General features: G+C 39.2%; 1 protein-coding gene across 9 annotated transcripts in view; it reads right to left on the bottom strand.

The window, feature by feature from the left end:
- Positions 1–17,951, bottom strand: part of DEPDC5 (DEP domain containing 5, GATOR1 subcomplex subunit) — a 46,623-nt gene that overhangs the window by 22,137 nt on the left and 6,535 nt on the right. For 3 of the 9 annotated variants that reach the window (XM_050714210.1, XM_035556746.2, XM_035556750.2), the window contains exons 9-25: positions 17,790–17,851; positions 16,194–16,263; positions 15,751–15,823; positions 15,002–15,105; positions 14,650–14,724; positions 13,643–13,777; positions 13,102–13,163; positions 12,924–12,997; positions 11,677–11,746; positions 11,138–11,174; positions 10,285–10,405; positions 9,000–9,220; positions 7,215–7,418; positions 6,631–6,766; positions 4,835–4,932; positions 2,659–2,724; positions 1,161–1,317 (exon numbers count right to left, since the gene is read on the bottom strand). In XM_050714210.1, the coding sequence (XP_050570167.1) occupies positions 1,161–1,317; positions 2,659–2,724; positions 4,835–4,932; positions 6,631–6,766; positions 7,215–7,418; positions 9,000–9,220; positions 10,285–10,405; positions 11,138–11,174; positions 11,677–11,746; positions 12,924–12,997; positions 13,102–13,163; positions 13,643–13,777; positions 14,650–14,724; positions 15,002–15,105; positions 15,751–15,823; positions 16,194–16,263; positions 17,790–17,851 (1,765 nt within the window). Of the gene's footprint in view, positions 1–1,160; positions 1,345–2,658; positions 2,725–4,834; positions 4,933–6,630; positions 6,767–7,214; positions 7,419–8,999; positions 9,224–10,284; positions 10,406–11,137; positions 11,175–11,676; positions 11,747–12,923; positions 12,998–13,101; positions 13,164–13,642; positions 13,778–14,649; positions 14,725–15,001; positions 15,106–15,750; positions 15,824–16,193; positions 16,264–17,789; positions 17,852–17,951 lie in introns of all 9 variants that reach the window. The other 6 variants (XM_050714207.1, XM_050714208.1, XM_035556749.2 and 3 more) reach the window with 3 other exon arrangements.

The following is a 17,951-nucleotide window of genomic DNA, read 5'->3' as shown; positions in this document are numbered from 1 at the left end:
CTGAGAATTTATCCCTGCCCTGGGCCCTGTGCAAGTGAAGCCCTCTGTCTGTGAAAACCAACCTGCAGGAAGAGGAGAGAATAATGGGTGGGTACTCCTCTGTTTAAAACAGGTGATGATGAGCTGTATGACAATAGTTATTAATGCCTTTGAAAGCAGTTTTTAAACCAGTTACAGACACGAAGTCCAAAAGATTTGCTTACAACCGGTGTTAAACTTCCAATAAATATATCACTGATCACTTTTACAGCACTTTACAGAGAATCTCAGTGCAGTTCGTAAATGTTCAGCACAGTTCAGGACTGCGGGTGTGCAGGCAACACTCCATCCTCTCCCACAGCGGGAAGTCTGGAGCTGAGAGAGATTAAAAGACAGTTCAAACACCGACCAACAGCTAGCATGAGGAGAGACTTGACATCACTATGCCACGCTCTTACAACTACTTCCTCTCTTGAAATTTGCCCTCCTGCTACAAAGGGACATTTCTTTTTTCTGTTTTGTCTTTAATCTTACTATTTCCTATGTGCTTCAATCACCCTGACTAATATTTTGTTTCGTTCCCCCAAACCAGCAACATGCACAAATCTTTATGCTGCCTTAAAAATCATGGAAAATTTGAAAGATGTTTAAAAAGATAAAACAGCTTCAGGGAAGAAAAAAAATACCAGTTGAAAAACAGTTACCAGAGACCTCCAACAGAAGCCAAGAAATTATATTTATCCCGCTAACACTATTTTCCTCCAAGATTCTTTAAACTAAATATCCCTGAAAGTGGAGATAAACACCTTAAGTACTATAAGTACATGTGCATTTGTTCATTCAGTTTCCAAAATACTTCACAGAAAACAGATTAACAAAGATGATAGCTCCAGGTTGATTATTTTTTTTTATTAAAATACAACAGAGCATGAAAAGAGAAGTAAAGTTTTGTACATAAACTATCTCTAACAAGATATAGAACATAATACTGTCATATGGTAACATCAGAAAGGGTGCAAAGTTAACACTGAAGTGAGAAAAATCTAAGTGTTCTGCTGCCAGTTATGTTAGCAACTCATCTTTTTCTTGTATAAACTTCAAAGTATTTCTCTCCTATCAACCGCACCTTAAGCACTTTTGACTCAATGCAAGATACTTCATAAAAAAAGCGCTGGCCAAACCTGTCAATGTCGGCCTCCGGAAGGAGATCGTAACAACCCTCGGTGTAATCATTCTGCAGACTCTGACGGTCGGGGAAGTAGTCCGTGGTAAGAGGGAGACATGCCGGAGTAGTGAGAGATTTCCAATCCACTCCAACTGTACAACAGAAGCCTGGCACTACGGGGGGAGCAGACAGTGTCAGAACTGCCTCGTTGCATCATTGGGGGAAGACAATGGGGGCACATATGGTCACCCATGAAAAAACAGGGTGCAGAGGGAGATGAAAATAACGTGTGAAGTGGAATGTTAGAAAGAATGAAGGACAAGTACGGAGTTGGCATAAAGACAACAGGGACAAAAAGGAGGCGGAGTGGGAAGGAAAAAGGAAAGTAAGACAGGAAAAAGGGAGGGAGAGAAAGAGACAGAGTTTGTTAAACAATGCAGTGCACATGCTAATTCAATCCCATCATGCAAATAGCACTCAAAGTTAATGCATTTAATTTTCTGTTGATCGAAAGCTAGAACCAACATAGCCACTGCTCTGCCAAAATTACAGCAAGTCAGGTGCATTTACACATTATTAATAAAAAAGATGAACATTCCAAGTCTGAACAAGAAAATCAGACCAGCTTTGCATCCTAGACAATTGCAGAAGGAGCTGGGGATGAACAGAGAGAGAATGACAGACCAGCCTCTTTCCGGAATAATACAACAGTGGAAAAGGGAATATTTCTACAGTTATAAAACCAGAAGACAGAGGGAATCGGAAGACCAGAAAAATAGTAACTTGAAAAACAATCCTTTTCCACACTTTTCTAGAATTATGTTGCTGATTCAAAATTACAAAAAAAAACAGAAAACTTGAAAATTAGACATTTAAAAGCAAAGGCTAACTAAACTATATCAAATCTTCAGTTCACTATTTCACTATATTTGAACTTGCCTCAGACAATCTGCAACAAGGCACTTGGCTAACTGCTAATTCTTAACTTCTTCTCACAGAGGTCTTACCCAGTTATTTTACTATAAAGATGTTAACATTAATTGGAAGAGCACTGCACTAAAGTATTATACAGGACTGCTGTAAAGTGTCACACACTTGTTTCTGTGTTAGGTGAAGGTGCATGTTTCTGAGTAAATGGTACCAAATTCAGAACTGACTGTACTACTTCTGCTTCAATTAGCTGGTGTCAATCAAGCTTTCCATATTGAGAGGCAGATAAGAGTTCAGCAGGTTTCACTTTTTGCCCAATAGTGTCTGGTAAGAAAAGAATTTCACATGTACTATGACAACTAGTTTCATATATTCTTAAGAAATGTAGAACTGCAATCAGTGAGATGTACAGTGTAGGGAGATCCTGACAATTACTGCAGGGCAAAATAAAATCCTGCCAAAAGGCAATAAGGTTCTTCAGTTTCTTGCCTACCACCTCCTTATGCTTCTATAAACGTTCACGTCCTTTCTCTCCTTATCTTTACACCTACAAAAACTCTTTTCCAAACCTTCCTCCTTCTTACTTGGATCTGGAGAATTAGAGACAGCATCTTCCAATGAATCCTTATTCTGAGGCTTGAGGTTCATCCCTACAAGAAAGAAAAATATGTATTTTATTTTAAGCAACTATGCACTTTACTTTCATTTCAAACAAAAATAAAGAACATGCATAAATTTTAAAAGTATTGCATTTCACTGCCTTTAAAGAGCTCAGGGTTCTGAGCAGCAAAAAAGAACACAAAGGCAACTAATGAGAAAAAAGACATCTTGGACAGAAATTGAACATCCCATCAGAAATGTTCAGTGGTTAAAACAAGCAAAAAACAACCTGCCCAAAATGGTGTAACACATCTTGAAAAGGAGAAGCCATAAAAAAGCAACTTGCTAATCTCAGTCGCAGAAGCTAAAGAACTTTTAAATATATTCAGAACCCAAAACCATAATGATTTTGATTGCTTTTCCTTGTTTTATGAACAAGAGATGAGTTAGAGAAGAATAACTTCTTAAAGCACAGAATTACACATTTTTCTGCTGTATTCGCATCAATATTTGTACAATTACAGTCAAGCAAGCCATCCAACAAAGAAAAACCCAAGTTACTCTTCAGTTGGATCGGTTCCCTGAGCTGCTTCACCATGTAGCTGTATAAACAGCTGTTGTGGCACAAAAGAGGAAATGAGCAGCTGAGAAGACAAGAAAAATAGCTGACGTGAAAAGCTTTTTATCAAAACACAAACTTTGGGAGGCCTTTAAACATTTAAAGGAGCCATTTCTATAAAACTGACTTTTATAGATTTATCCAGGAAATTGATATCAACACCATACCTGTTATTCTAAATAGCATTTACTAACAGAAAGGATGGTTATCTGCTTCCATCATGATACCAGTAAAACAGCAGAGGAAATGGCTCAAATTGCCGTTCATCTTTCGCTAACTCCACTAATGCCACCTGCCATCTAGTTAGGGAATTGCAACAAGATTTATTTGCTGTGAACTACCATCTACCATCTGCTGGACAATAGAGACAGCACACAGAATGTCAGTGTAAATAGATGCAGTAATTTTTCACTCTGAAGCACATGTTGCAGCAAAACACGCTGTGGGCAGCAGAGAAGAGCCAATGAGATTCACTGAGAAATCATATTTTTGGAAATAAAAAAACCTGTTCCATTTCATATGTGACTCAAACCGTAAGGGAGAAACATAAGTCAGATCACTGAGTCACACTATGGCAGCTACAGATGGCTGAGGGAGTTTAGTCAGGGAAGGTGCTCATAACAACTTGCACCAAGACAGACACAGAACAACTTCCACCATATACATGATTTATATCCAAACTAAAGACGTGAAAGACTTCTATAAAATGCAAGTATGTTTATTGCCAGGATATGCTCTACATCTATGTTGTGCAAATTATATCCAGCAGCTGAAATACAGTTTAGACTTTGCTCTGGCAACTGCCATCTGGAAGGCAGAAAAAGTAAAGCATGGAAATGAAATGTATTCAAACAAAACCCACGGAAGGAAACAATGAAACAGAAATTACTTTTAATACAACTATGTGAAAACAAGATAAGACAGACAAAAGCTAACTCTGCTAAAAAAAAAAACAAACAGCTTTATGGCTCTGCAAAGTGTGAGTGGAGGGGAAAAACATTGTTTTCATCCAAATATAAATTGAAGGGTGAATTTTTTTTAAAAAAAAAGTTCTTCAAATTGGTTTTAAAAAAAGAACAGAAGTCTTGAATGTTAAATTACAAAAGATCAAAATTCTTTTCCATGTGTCCTACCTAAAAAGCACATCCATAAAATCAGAAGGTAGGCTGCAAAATCATAACAGAATGCTAGTGTGGCATATTGTTCCACTTACAGGATTCAAAAGAAATATTAAGAATTTCTACTGATCCAGGCCTTGGTAAGAGTAAGAAAGAACATTAATCTTCAACTGAAAGCACAAACATGTGTCTTCCCTTTAAAATATGATTAAATATTTCGGGCAGCGTCAATAACATTTGGTATAAACAGTGCCATGTTCAAAGAGCTTAAAATCTGAAGAAAGTGCTTTACTAGACAACAAGAAATGCTAGAAAACACTACATCCTAGAATTTACCATGCATAACAGGCCTGCTGCTTTACAGATGTCACTGTTAATAAGAGCTCTGTCTCCCAACGCCATGCTCAGTCACTGTTTTGTTACCTGCACCATTGCTGCCAGACAGACCATTTGAATACTCTTCTGTTCCACTGAAGCCCAGGAAGGAAGCACCGTCACCTGGATGCCGAGAACTGGTATGTCTAGAGAAAAACAAAGCAGCCTGTATTTTAACACGAATACTTTTCCACACTCACGCCATTCCATGCTTTCAATAAGAACTGACATAACAAATAACAAGTAATCAGCCTGCCATCTCAGCTGAGCCTTTGCAACCATGTTCCTAATGATAATTGCAGAGATGGTAATAGGCACAAAAAGCAGGACTGAAAAAGCTGTAGCAATATTCCCTATCTATCCATATTGTTGTGTTCTTTGCCTCTAGCAATAACCAATGCACTATATTCACAGGATGGTGGAGAACTCATACATCTCCCATGAGAAAAACAAAACTAACTTACTTAATCTGATTTCATGGTCTAGAAAACCAACATTCCAGAGTGAGCAAATTGCTTTGGATGAGTATGTCATCAGCAGCGACCACAAAAAGATTCAGAGAATTATCAAGAACGTGACAGCAGAAGACACTGGTGTTAAGACCAGAAATTTTAACACACTATGATGTTCTTATGAAATAATGAGAAGGCAATCATCTTATTTACTGTAGAACTACGGAACAAAGACTTGAGGATGATATAATATCAAAATAATACAACACACAAAGGGATTACAGTATTCTAAAGGATAACACAAAGTATAAGATAGGACAACAATTTTCCTACAAAAGGTAAATGCATGAAAAAATAATTAGACTGTGCAATTTCCTGAAGGATGGCTTGAAGACAGCAGGGGAAAAAAATCCCTAAAATTTAAAAAGGCAGAAGATACCAAGAGGATCCTCACTCACCCTGGACGTCCTGAAACAACAGGTAACAAAAATTTCTACAAGCATGCAAGAAAGAAAATGGGGAGAAATACCGAAGTTATTGATAAAAATATATATAGGCAATTCTGAAGTTGCCTAAGGTACCAAAATGTAAACAATATTTAATAAGTACAGTGAAAAGCAAGGACAAAATGTTGTAAATAAAAGAATAATCAGATAAAAAAGAGGTAAGAGCATATTTGGAGACTGGAGAACTGTGCAGCTTGAAAAATGGCCTAGATTAAGTGAGGGATCTAAGTACTCTCACTGTAAAACCAGCCTCCCCACACCCATGCTATAACCAGCAACAGTGGGATTCTTCCCACTTCTCAGAGCCAACAGTCAATATAAGCTTCCAACACCAGCAAAAGCTTGTTTTTTTTTAAGAGCAAATTAGTTTAAGAACACAAGTACTTTCACTTACAATCCACCCCGACGTTCATCATAGCTGCATGTTTCTTAACAGCATGGGGAAAATAGGACTGAATGGACAAGACAAACTGCTCAACGGTTGCTGTGAGGCAAAGCTATGTCCTGTGCTAAAAAACATTCTATTCTAGGATGAAGGTCACAATTACTGGGATAAGAAGTCAAGAATTAAAGACATAGGCTCTTATAATGCAATTTTGAATGATCGTGAATGATTCATTGTATTGCTCATGCATTGCAAGCTGTGATAAGCCACTGCTTACCCCAAATTAGAGGTGAACGACCTCCAGCCTCCCCAAAACAGCTTTACATCTCAAAATAAAAGTACATGCTGCATATGCGGCACTGACACACTATATTATTCAACTTACAGATCACAGCCTATAACTGCCTTACATATATAGAACTTCCTAACACACACATAACTTTAATGAAAAGGGGTGTTCATGCAAAGTCTAAACATCCTGATCCCTCCTGAGGACCTCACCTGCCAGTTGCCTCATGGTAAGCCAGCTCAAGCAGTTCAGCAGAGGAATGTGTCAAATCCTGCTGCCCATTGCCCTGCATTTCTGCCATATTCTGACGAGTTTGATGATGGATCTGGATAGCTTCTCCTGATGGACCTAAACAATTACAGTTTGATCATTAATCATCTCATCCGTCCTGATTTCTTGTTTGTCTTCATTCATTCATACCCCTTTTGTCAACACCATAGGTAAATAACTAATGGAAATTAAGAAAGCAAGTTTAGGAAATCTTCACGAACTTGAACCTCTGGCATCTTCCCTGAAGCCAGCAGAGCAGAATATTCTTCTAAACATTTTACAGGGCCTACTTACAAGGACTCACATCAACAGCCTCTATCTACGCTTGTTCCACTGCATCGAATGCTGCAAGTTCACCAATAGATGATAGTACTTCCAAGAGAAAAGGATCTCTGCTTTATCAAGTCTATAAATGTCAACCAGTGTTACAGTACATAGTACTTCAAGGCAAGAGTTCACAATGGTCCTCCTGTTGCTGGACAAGGAAAAATTCTTAGTTACCTAATATGCTATGAAACAGACTTACCCACAGGAAAAGTGTGCATCCAGCGCCTCCTGTTAGATGTAAGTTTCATAGGCATGCGGGATGGGGCAAATGGGTTGATCAGCGCCCGCTGGGGCGTATATCCCCCAGGCCGAATGTGCAGCATGGATTCTGCACTGCCAACGTGGAACCTCCCAGGGGCGCTGGAGTCACGTTGCTGAGACTCCAGCATGTTCTCAAGGACATCTAGAAAACACAACTTAAAGTCAGTGTGAGATCATGCAGAGGCCAAGCAAAAGAGTGAATTGCTTCGGGATATAAAGACTCCCCAGAGTAATTGGGAACAAGGACAGTTGAGGAACAAGCAGGGAGATAAGCTGAAATCAATTTCAATCCAATCTGCAAGTTACAACACAAGAAAGAATCCAGACGAGAAAGAAAATAATTTCACTTGCCAGTACAACATTACTCTACACTGTGCCACTTTATACTAATGAAACCATAAGGAAATCACTTGCTAAGTCAACTACAAAGAATTACTTAGAGCTCTGAGAATTCCTGAAAAATCAAAACAAAAGTCTGAGGTGACAAATGGAAACCTCAGGATGAGTACCCGAAGACATAGCAGAAAGCACAACTGAGCAACATATACATTTGTTGTAAACTTCAGATTTGACCACTGAAATATGGGATTAATTTCAGAGGACATAGGACACGATCTCAGCAAGCTAGCAGTTAGTCATTACTATTCTATGTAGAACATTAGTGCAGTTATTTAGAAATAGCTGAAAGAGGGATACACCAGATGACTAAGTAGCATTTACTCTGTTCAACAAATAGAAATCCCAAAGAGAAGGGTCTCGTTTACCACTGTATACTGCTAAATCAGAACACGGGAAGAATTCCAATTACCCTGACCCTTCCCTACCCATCAGTCCTATTCCGCTTACATCCCCATCCAGTTGCACACCTTCAGCTGAGTCATAAGACTATCCTTCAAACTAAAGGAGAAACAGAAAATACCAGAATATCTATGCATATGTTAATTGACAAGGGGGAGAATACATCGAAGATAAATGTAATGTGAAGCTCCCTGTTGGAAAGCTGTTCCATACCATTAAGTCCAATTCCTGTAACAGGCCAAATATGATATTAAGTGTCAGACAGCAAGACATGAAGAGAGGCACCAGGAGCCTGCAGGGATAGAATTCTACAGTAGATCCAGCAATTGCAGGAGGAACACAATTCACCTAGAAATGAGTTGGGCTTGTGAAGATATCACATACTGTCTGAGAACAAAATTAAATTACAAGGGGAAAAAAAGGAGCCTGTCACCACTGCTAATACACCAAGATAGCTCAGCAGTACTTTGTCAAAAGAAAGGATCCAGAAAGTGACTCTTAACGACAGTAACTCCCCACGGAGAGAAGTTAAAAGCAGGGTCCCCCAAGGCTCACTAAGGCCTATTCTCATTTCACAAATTATAGGTGACCTGGATGATAAAAAGTTACTTGCATATGTCCACACTTGGAGACAGGCACAAGAGAATAGTCAAATATTAAGGAAGGCAATAGGCAAGGGAAAAGAGCAAATCACTATCAGGACACTTCTATTTAGAACAAGCCAATTAAAAAATGCAATGGAATTGGACAAGGATAAAGGCAGAATGCATACCCAGCCATAGCTGGAGCTGCAGAAAAGCTGTAGTATGAATGCTAATATGAGCACCATCTTCCCTGTGCTGGCCTGGCAGTGGCTAGCACAAACTTCCATCTTCTCTCTCCCCTCTCACCACCTAAGGTATTGTCCCATCTGCCTCAGGCTGACCTCTGGTGCTGGTATAGCCCAAAGAGCTGCTGACTTCATACTGGTGCAGATGAGGCCGTGGGATCATCAGGATGTTGGAGATCTTGCCCAGGGAGCTGTCATCGGAAGCCTGGCTCCTCACCTCCTCTGGAGGTAAAGTGCGGCTCTGGAGAGAAGGGCTGCATGAGACATCATAGGAACTAGAGCTCTTTCGTGTACGACTTTCTCTCTCCCTCACAGACCTGCTGAAAAGAAACGAGTATGTGCAGTGATATGAAATCGTAAGAGATCAATTCATTCCTTCATTATCAAGGGGCTTGAACAGACCCAAGTCATGTAAAAGACTCAATAGCTGAACTCAAAAAGAGGACTAACAAGAAGCTACCACCATTTTTTGACTATGTGGATATTAAATACTTTTGTGCATTATGCAGTAGAAGAACAGAACACTAAAATGCTTCCAGCACAACAGCTGTGAAAAGAGCATGCTTGACCCTTGATGCAGTTCTACAGACATCACATCAAGCTAGTAATATAAATGTGGTCTAGAAGATACTAGAACTGAGCCCATGCTGCTAGGAAAATTTAGCTAAAGGAAAGCTACATGAAATTATTAACTACTACTAAATTGTACTGGCATCTCCAGTGTGGATTTCTACAAGCTATTCATATTAACAAAAGAGTCCACTTGCACAGATTCCTCATATTTAGGCAATACCATTGAAAGAAGACAAGCCAAAAAATACTTCAGAAGTTCATCAATCCCACATCCCTGAAAAAGCACTAAAATTTACACATTTTTCAATTAATTTGGCCAGGACCTGAGGATCATAAATCTTTCTTCTCAGAGGGAAGGCCATGAATTATTTCAGAACCAGTACTGAGATACTCTATTTCTTCTTTCATCCAGAAAAACACCATTTTCAGGGAAGATTCCTCACCACTCTGTTCAGCACCAGTTACTAAGCAGTGCATTAAACTGATGTTATTTCTACAACAAGTACTTTCTTACTTAGGCTGAAAAATCAACCATAAACTTTGCCAGGGAGACTAACTTCATCCTTCTTCGCGCAAAATTAAAAATGCAACAAAAAAATGCATACTTACACCTTTTCATAGATCCCACATGCTGTTTTAGAAATACAATAACAAACAACCAGCAGTAAGTTCTAGCTACAGACAACTTTTTGTTCAATTGTAGGCTTGTGGAGCTTAATTTGCCTCATTTTTCTCAAAGCATGTTATGCATCAAGAAATGCACCATAACATTGCTGCTCTCGAACTAGTACATTCACAGTCCTCTTACCTGAAAGTGGTGCAGCGCTGGGCTCTGGATGGGCCTGGCAGTCTGAACACCTGGGCATCATAGCCATCATAATCAACCTGGATAGGCAGGGCATTCTCAGCATCTTTTGGAGCCCCTAATGCTGAAAAAAAAAATCATATAACACTGGAACCTCTTTCAAGAATGCTCAAGATCTGCAAGGCAGAAGCATCCAAATCTCACCACTAAAAAGTATCTATTGAAAAAAACTGCGTACTACAATCTGATGAACAGAACAGCTGGAGCGGACGTCAGCTCAAGTATCAAAGACTGTGCCTCTGAATCAGAGTTGCCGAGGCTCTGATATCTTTCCCTGTATAGCCATGAGATTAAATCAATAATCAATAAAGAAATCCTTGAATGGACAGATGCCTCAGATCACACAGAGAATTGCACATTTTAAAACAACATTACAGAAATGGACAGCTTCCCTTCTAGAACATACACATTCTTGAAATGAGATGGTATTAGAAGAATGCAGGCTTCTCCCACTGTAATCTGTGGGCACAACACTGACAGCATCCCAAACCAGCAAATGCCCTTCCTGTCCCATTCTCATGAATGCTAGTGCTAGCTCACCTATTTCTCTACCCAAGTGACAAGCAGTCAGGATAGAAACTCCTGCCTCCCTCCTTATTAGTTATCTGTCGAGAAGGCAATTCATACATGCACATTAACGTCCTGGATAATGACTATGTGGTTTTCACGTTTTTCTGCAATTGTCCCTTCCAGCATTTTATTAACAGTGGTTTGCTGTTTGTGCCATTGTCTTACTACAGCTGTTTGTTAGTCTGGGAGTCAGTGGGACAGATCATTCCAGAACAAGATTACTCACAGGCATCTCGGCTATTTTTTGCTTTCTCAGTCAGTGGCTGGAGGGTCCAATTAAAGAAGTTTGAAGTTACCAGGAAAAGGAGAGAGAAAAGAGAAAAGGAGAAGGGAAACAGTCAGCATATTCTAAGGAAATATCCCCCAGCATGATAAAAGCATCAAACTTAAGAGTTTATCCAGCTCACCCTATGAGACAGCCATAACACGTTTTAAGTATGAAATACTGATACTCAGTCACAAACCACAGTGTAAAACACATCTTCGCCAACACTCTTCCTCCTCTCCATAGAATTCGCCATTAAAGCACTAAGCTATTTTTATGTTGGCTAAAACACTTCTCAAATAGTTTAATCCTAGAAAAGATAGATACTTAGAAACCAGTCCCTCATCCACAATCTCTGCAACAATCCTTTACAGATTTGTTTGCACTGTCTTTTAAACACAGAAACGTAGTGACCGTTGTTGCTAGAAGGATTCTGATGCTTGGCTGAGAAAAGATCTGACAAGCTAGTATGAAGAAAAGATAATCATAAAGACACCTACTTTTCTCCCTGCCAGCTTGATCCGCGGAGTGAAGCTGTTACATAGGAGCTGGCTTTTGGATGTGTAGAAACTGAAATGGAAAGAGAGTGGTTAAGCTGTCTTCTAGGAATTGAACATGGCTGGTTAACTACATAGCAAACGGATTATGAATTTGAGCTAGCTATTAAATGAAGAAAAGGGGATACCTCTCTTTGCATAACATGACATCTGAAGAACACTTGCAGATGATTAACTAGAGAGAATCTATGATTCCCCCACAACCTCAGTCTAGACCTCCTCCTAATATGCTGATATCTGCATTCCCAACTTCATTTCCTCTTTCTACGGAAAGATATCAGCTTTCACCGTCTATACAGTACTGCACAGTTCACATGACGCTTTCCCTAATTTACATGACAGTAATGACTCACATCAACTTCTTGAAAACTAAGGACCTCCTCCCATTTGAAGTAATTTATTCATTAACATCTGTTTCTTGTCATCTGAATCTTTTAAATCCTGCCCTGCTACAAAGCCTTCAAACACCTCTTTCATCTTAGGCAAGGACCAGATGTCTTCCAGCTACCTGAAAAGATTGCGTATAAGCAACACTTGAATGGTTATTGGTCAGGACAGTCAGTCAATGCATGCATATAAAATGAGGTATTAAAAGACAGAGAAAAGTTCTACTGCAGAACAAGGACTGCAGAATTAGTTTTTATTCTGAGCCCTGATCTCTGTCAGTAGGGAGAGAGGACAGAGTATTATGACACCGTGTTTAACAGAAAGCAGAAGGAAAACCTACCATGCCTTGGAGTAAAGCAAAGTAAAATTAAGCGTGTTTCCTGTAACTGTTCCAACATTTACCCATGTTATTCACATTCTCTTTACCCATAACTGTTCATTTGAGATGCATTTACTTTCACTAATAACCAACTTAGCTGAAGTGACAGTATTTTTTTTAAGCATCCTGACTGACTTTGAGCATAGTTAAGGCTACAGCTTAGTTGGAAAGAGAGCTTAAGATTAAGACCTTTTCCTCTGCAAACTGCCTATCACCTCTGACATACTGCACTGACACCCAGAGTTCTACAAGAATACTCCTAGTTATGCAAGACTACTGTAATATCTGTCTCTGCTTTGCCAGCAGAGCAGAGGAAATAAGCAATGGAAGAAGAAAGAATTCAACAGATGTACAGAAAGGAAAGCACAGCAGAAATGTTTTGAAAAGGCTGGTATCTTCTCAGAAACCTTAAGCGTTTACCTACCTATGGTTTATCCAGTGCGGAATATTGTAGTCGTCACCCAGCCTGGAATCTCCAGGTCCACAGCGATTATGAAGCTGTAAGAGGAATTCCAAGGCAAAGCAACTAGTTGCGTCTATCTAGTCACAAATTCAGTAACATTTCTACTAGGAACAGAGAAGGGAACAGAAGGATGCATTACCTTAAAGAGTGGTACAGCATGCAGTGGTTGTTCTCCCATGCAGACCAAGTCCACACCAATCCCTGTAAACAAAGAACAGTAGAGTTCAGCTATCCACCAACCAGCACTGATATGCTAATCCAAAGACTGCCAACTTGAGGTGAGCCCCCGCTTTGTATTCATACAAGATTTAAAAACATAATCATACTGAAAATGGAAATGGTAACCAGCAATCCCATGATATAGCTGCAGACCAACAGTGCCAGTGGGGATATAAGAAGTGCTTCTTCTAAACTAGGTGCAGGATTATCCTTCAAGGGGAAGGTCTGCATGGACTGATGAAATGCTCCACTATCATAAATACAAATAAATACCTCCAACTTCTCTAAAAAATCTAGCCATTTCAATACGAAGTGTGGACACATGCCTTCCAGCTGTAACCCCTCTTTTCCAGAGTACAAAAGTTACAATAGATACTTTTTCAGAGCAAGAAAAGACTAGAGCTTTTCCAAATACAACCGTTAGCCTTCATAAAAATTACAAATAGTCTCCAGTTATTTACCATTGTCTATCATCCGCTGTTTGGTTAGAATCATAAGGAGGCGATCGACTTCAAACACCCCTACACCAGGTGTGATAACCACGGACATCTGGCCAGTCCGATCAAAGTTCCGGTTTATATAATGCTTGTCAAACACTAAAAGAAAGAGTCAGGGAATACTTTACAAGAAAAAGATGCTGGATGTAGTTTTCAGAGCAAAGGAGGTAACTACTAATACCAGAATTAAGCAAGTTTCCACAAACCCCATGCAAAAGTGAAAGTATTTGAATGTAGCATTGTCCAATCAATAAATGTCAATAAAGCTACAAGAAGAAGACAGTAGTTAGGGCAGAAGAGAAAATGGGAACTGGATACATCAAAATGAGTATTTTTCTCATATGCTTAGTGGTTTGTTCTTTTTTTCTTTAATATAAGATCTCAAAAAAATCTTGAAAACCAAAAAAACCTACATCATAAACCAAAAAGGTGAAGTTCATTGATAATCACTAAATAACATATTGTGCTCTGTCTCATGCAAGTTACAAGACAGCCATTAAGAGGACAGAAAGATATCAGATGTAAAGAATCACAGAAAAGCAGATCTTTGGAAATCCCATCAAATCCACCTTCCTGCTAAAAAGATGGATCAACCTCATTCGCCAAAGTCACATTTGAACTAACCCACTTTTGAAAGGCTTACAAAATAAAAATAATTCAACTTCTGTTATAAAAAGTTCGCATACGAATACAGAGCTAGAAGAAAATGTTTCATCCGAACAAGGCTCTATAAATGGTATCTGAAGCCTGAACTACCCAATTCTTAGTTATGAGAGCCATTTCCAGAGATGCATACAAAACAATTTCTTCTGAGGCAGAAAATGATAGTTTCACCACTTAACATTTCCCTCCTTTACCTGGTGTTAAGGAACATACAAGTGTTCCTTAACAAGAGAACTTGACACCCCTTTATTGAAAGCTGCTTTAATGGTCCCTCCTCTGTACATTTTTATCCATTGTTCATAACTTACCATTGAATGAAAGATTTATGGCCTCCAGGTAGTTCCCTTGTGCTGATGTAGAATTGTAACCTGGAGGAAAGCCCTCTGGACAAGTGTTCAGAAGAAAAAAAAATCATCATCCTTGTATAAACTAGCTTTAAAAAAAAAAAAAAAAACTGCATTGGAAGTAAGCCCTATTACATCAACAATTTACAGGCAGAATTGGTTCATCTCACAGAAAGACCCACGCAAAATAACTTCCTTGGGAGAGCAGTTAAGTGATGTAATACCAGACTCCAACTGAAACTAGAGCTTACAGATAGATTTCAAACAAACGAAACAAAAAAAAAAGCAAAAGGATAAAAGCATTGTATTCTTTTACCTGCTTGCTCTAGTCGTACCAGCACAGGATACTGGATGAAAAGCTTTTTAATGGTCACAAGCAATGAGGTCCACTCTTCTCGTCTCTCATTCTGAACTACAACTCTAGAAAGAGCACAACTTAGTAAGCATCATGAAAGGAAGCTACACAGAAGCAATGAGGCAGCACTTTAGAACTACTGTGTATTTGTAGTAGACGTTAAGGAGTAGATGCACACATAAAGCTGGGCATATCCTTAACCAGAAGAGTTTAATCTCTTGATTATAAACAGGTAAACATTTAGAACATCACATATTAAATAATGTCACTGTTGTGCAAAGTGGTAAAATCCTTAACAAGTTTAGAATTAAATGACAGCTTCAACAGCTGCATTTATTGTGACATGGAAAAAATTGTGCTTTCAGCAATGGCACTCTTTCCATCTGTTCTCCGACTACTCATAAATGTGAGGATCTGAAAAAAAAAAAAAAGCCAAGCCTTACACAAAAACTACTCCCAACACTACAGAACTTTTAGGTTCACTGCCAATTCCAGTAAGATGCAAACACTACAATATTTACATGCAAGTGGGAGACTAACCTAGCAAACATGAGTGTGCACTCACGAATGGAACAATGTGCTGCCAGTTTCAGACAGATGCTTTTCACACTCCTAATTCTTAGCAAGGTCCTACAGCTAATAACATGATATTCTCCACAAGGGTTGTCCATACACTGAGAGACAAGAGATGAAAGAACTGGAAGACATACTTGTAAAAATCTTCATAAAATCTTCCCTCATGATCCTGCCGAACCGATGCACGATGTGTTTCAGGAAACTCATCTGAAATGGAGGCAGTAATAATTTTATCCTACGTTCATGTATAGAAACAGCTCTTGTCTTTTCTAATGAGGAGCTTTTTCCATTATAAAAGAGAATATCTCTGATAAATATTAGATCTCCTACACAGTATTTAAATTGGTTTTAAAACAATACGACAGCATGAGTAGGAGGAAGAAAATTTGCCACATATTCTTCCACGTACAGTTTTCACTGCAGTGCTGTCAGGAGAACGGCTGTGTATCCATTGTGCTTGGTAGGACTTGGGCATAAAATAATAGCAGAAAAAAAGTCACTGCCAGCCAGTGACGACCTTTCAAGAGAGAAGGAGAAAAGTTAAAAATAGTAACATGAAAACATATAATTTACTTACCTATAGATTTTGCTTCGTAAAAGGTTCTAGAAAATAGAACAACTGTCACTTCATGGCTGCAATTCTTCTCCTGTACAGAAAGAACACATGAAAAAAGAAAACCTTACACATCACACTCAGTAGAAAAATGTGTACTCATGCATGGATATATCTAGATACACATACAGCAACATCCTCTTTCCCTCACACCTAGGACCTAGAAAAAAAGTGGACCGCTGTATTTATACATCTGCAAAAGTACTGCATATGCCCATATGCCTCTGTGAAGTAACATAACGCTCTGTCCTGATGATTCTGTTCTCCTAGGCTATATTGTATTTAATAGAAGCACCTTTAATTACTCTTTAAAGAAACTCCTCTCTGCAGTTGCCAGGATACAAGATTTTTTGTGTGTAAAAAAATGCAGTCGACTCAATTTGTTTGAATACATAAACATACTCACTTGCAGCAATTTGATATTCTTATTTGCTACAGCTCAGAGAGATGCCCCTAACAATTCCAGAGAAATAAAATGTTAAAATCTCACTGAACAGTTACAGTGCTGATGCACACAATGGAATTAATGAGCTGAAAAGAGCATACTGGCCATCCCCTTGAAAGGAAAAGCTTGAAAATCCTTGATCTGAGTGAGCCCTTAGATGCTCAGGCACATACCCAAAATGGTACGTATACCAGTACCAAAAGCAAAACAGGCGTCTTACAGATATGTCACGCAAGGCTCCTAGTAAATGTCCAACGGAGGAAATGAAAAAAGGGGCACAATGACAAAAGGGACAAATCTGTTGCTCTCTTACGCTTGGGACCATCATGAACTGTCCTTTGCATAGACTGCAGATAGGTTGCAGATTTTGTATCTGCCTTGAGTACTGCTACAGTTCTCTTATTTATGTCTGCAGGAGCCTGCTGCCTAAGACATTTTCCATAGCTCTGTGGCTGAAAGGATTTCAGTCACCAATTCTGCCCTCTCCTCTAATGCAGGACTGCTAACAGCAGTTGTACCTTGCTCTGAGCCAGGTCATGAGACAGGGTATGGCTCTTTGTTGTTCAACTGTAAGAGACACAGAGGCTTTGTTGTTTTTTTTTTTTGTTTGTTTTTTTTTTTTTTTTTTTTGAAGAGGCCTTTACTTCCAAGAAGTTTGCACACCATCAGTGGCTTATACACTACAGCCTGGAACCCCCCCCCCATGCCAAACTATAGCAACACTAACCAAACTACACCATACCATGAAAGCATCCAGAACTGAATCCTGGAACAAGTAAGATTGTGTAAAACAGACTTGTGCATCACTGCACAACCACAAACAACTGTATTACACATTTAGTGACTTAAGTCCAGTCACAGACCCACCACAAAACCAAAACAATTGCATGATAACACCACAGCAGATACAACGTATCAGCAGTGGAGCCACGTGGCACGTATGATTTACCTGCAGACCTGCAGTAACCACTCTTTTGATGCCCATGAGTCATCTCTCATAAACCCTAGCACTGCCTGACACAGCCTGGGTCTTCCTCAAAGTGGCAGACCAGTGGGTTCATTAAGATGGCTCTGAATTGTTCTTTCAGAACAGGATGAACAAAGCAGCTATTTACCTTCCATTTTGTGAAGAGATCAGCAAGGAAACCATTCACAGCTTTCTCAAAGTACAGGTCCCCTGCAAAGTAAACACACCCAAAGCATCAAGCAAACAGCAATTACTTCAACTATGGGGTATATTTAACACCGCAATTCTAGGTAAGTTATTTTTATTAGAA

This window comes from Cygnus atratus, chromosome 17 (assembly GCF_013377495.2).
Source record: "Cygnus atratus isolate AKBS03 ecotype Queensland, Australia chromosome 17, CAtr_DNAZoo_HiC_assembly, whole genome shotgun sequence".
Lineage (NCBI taxonomy): Eukaryota > Metazoa > Chordata > Aves > Anseriformes > Anatidae > Cygnus > Cygnus atratus.
Note: the sequence above shows the minus strand (reverse complement) of the source record. Positions and strands in the feature narration are given on the sequence as shown.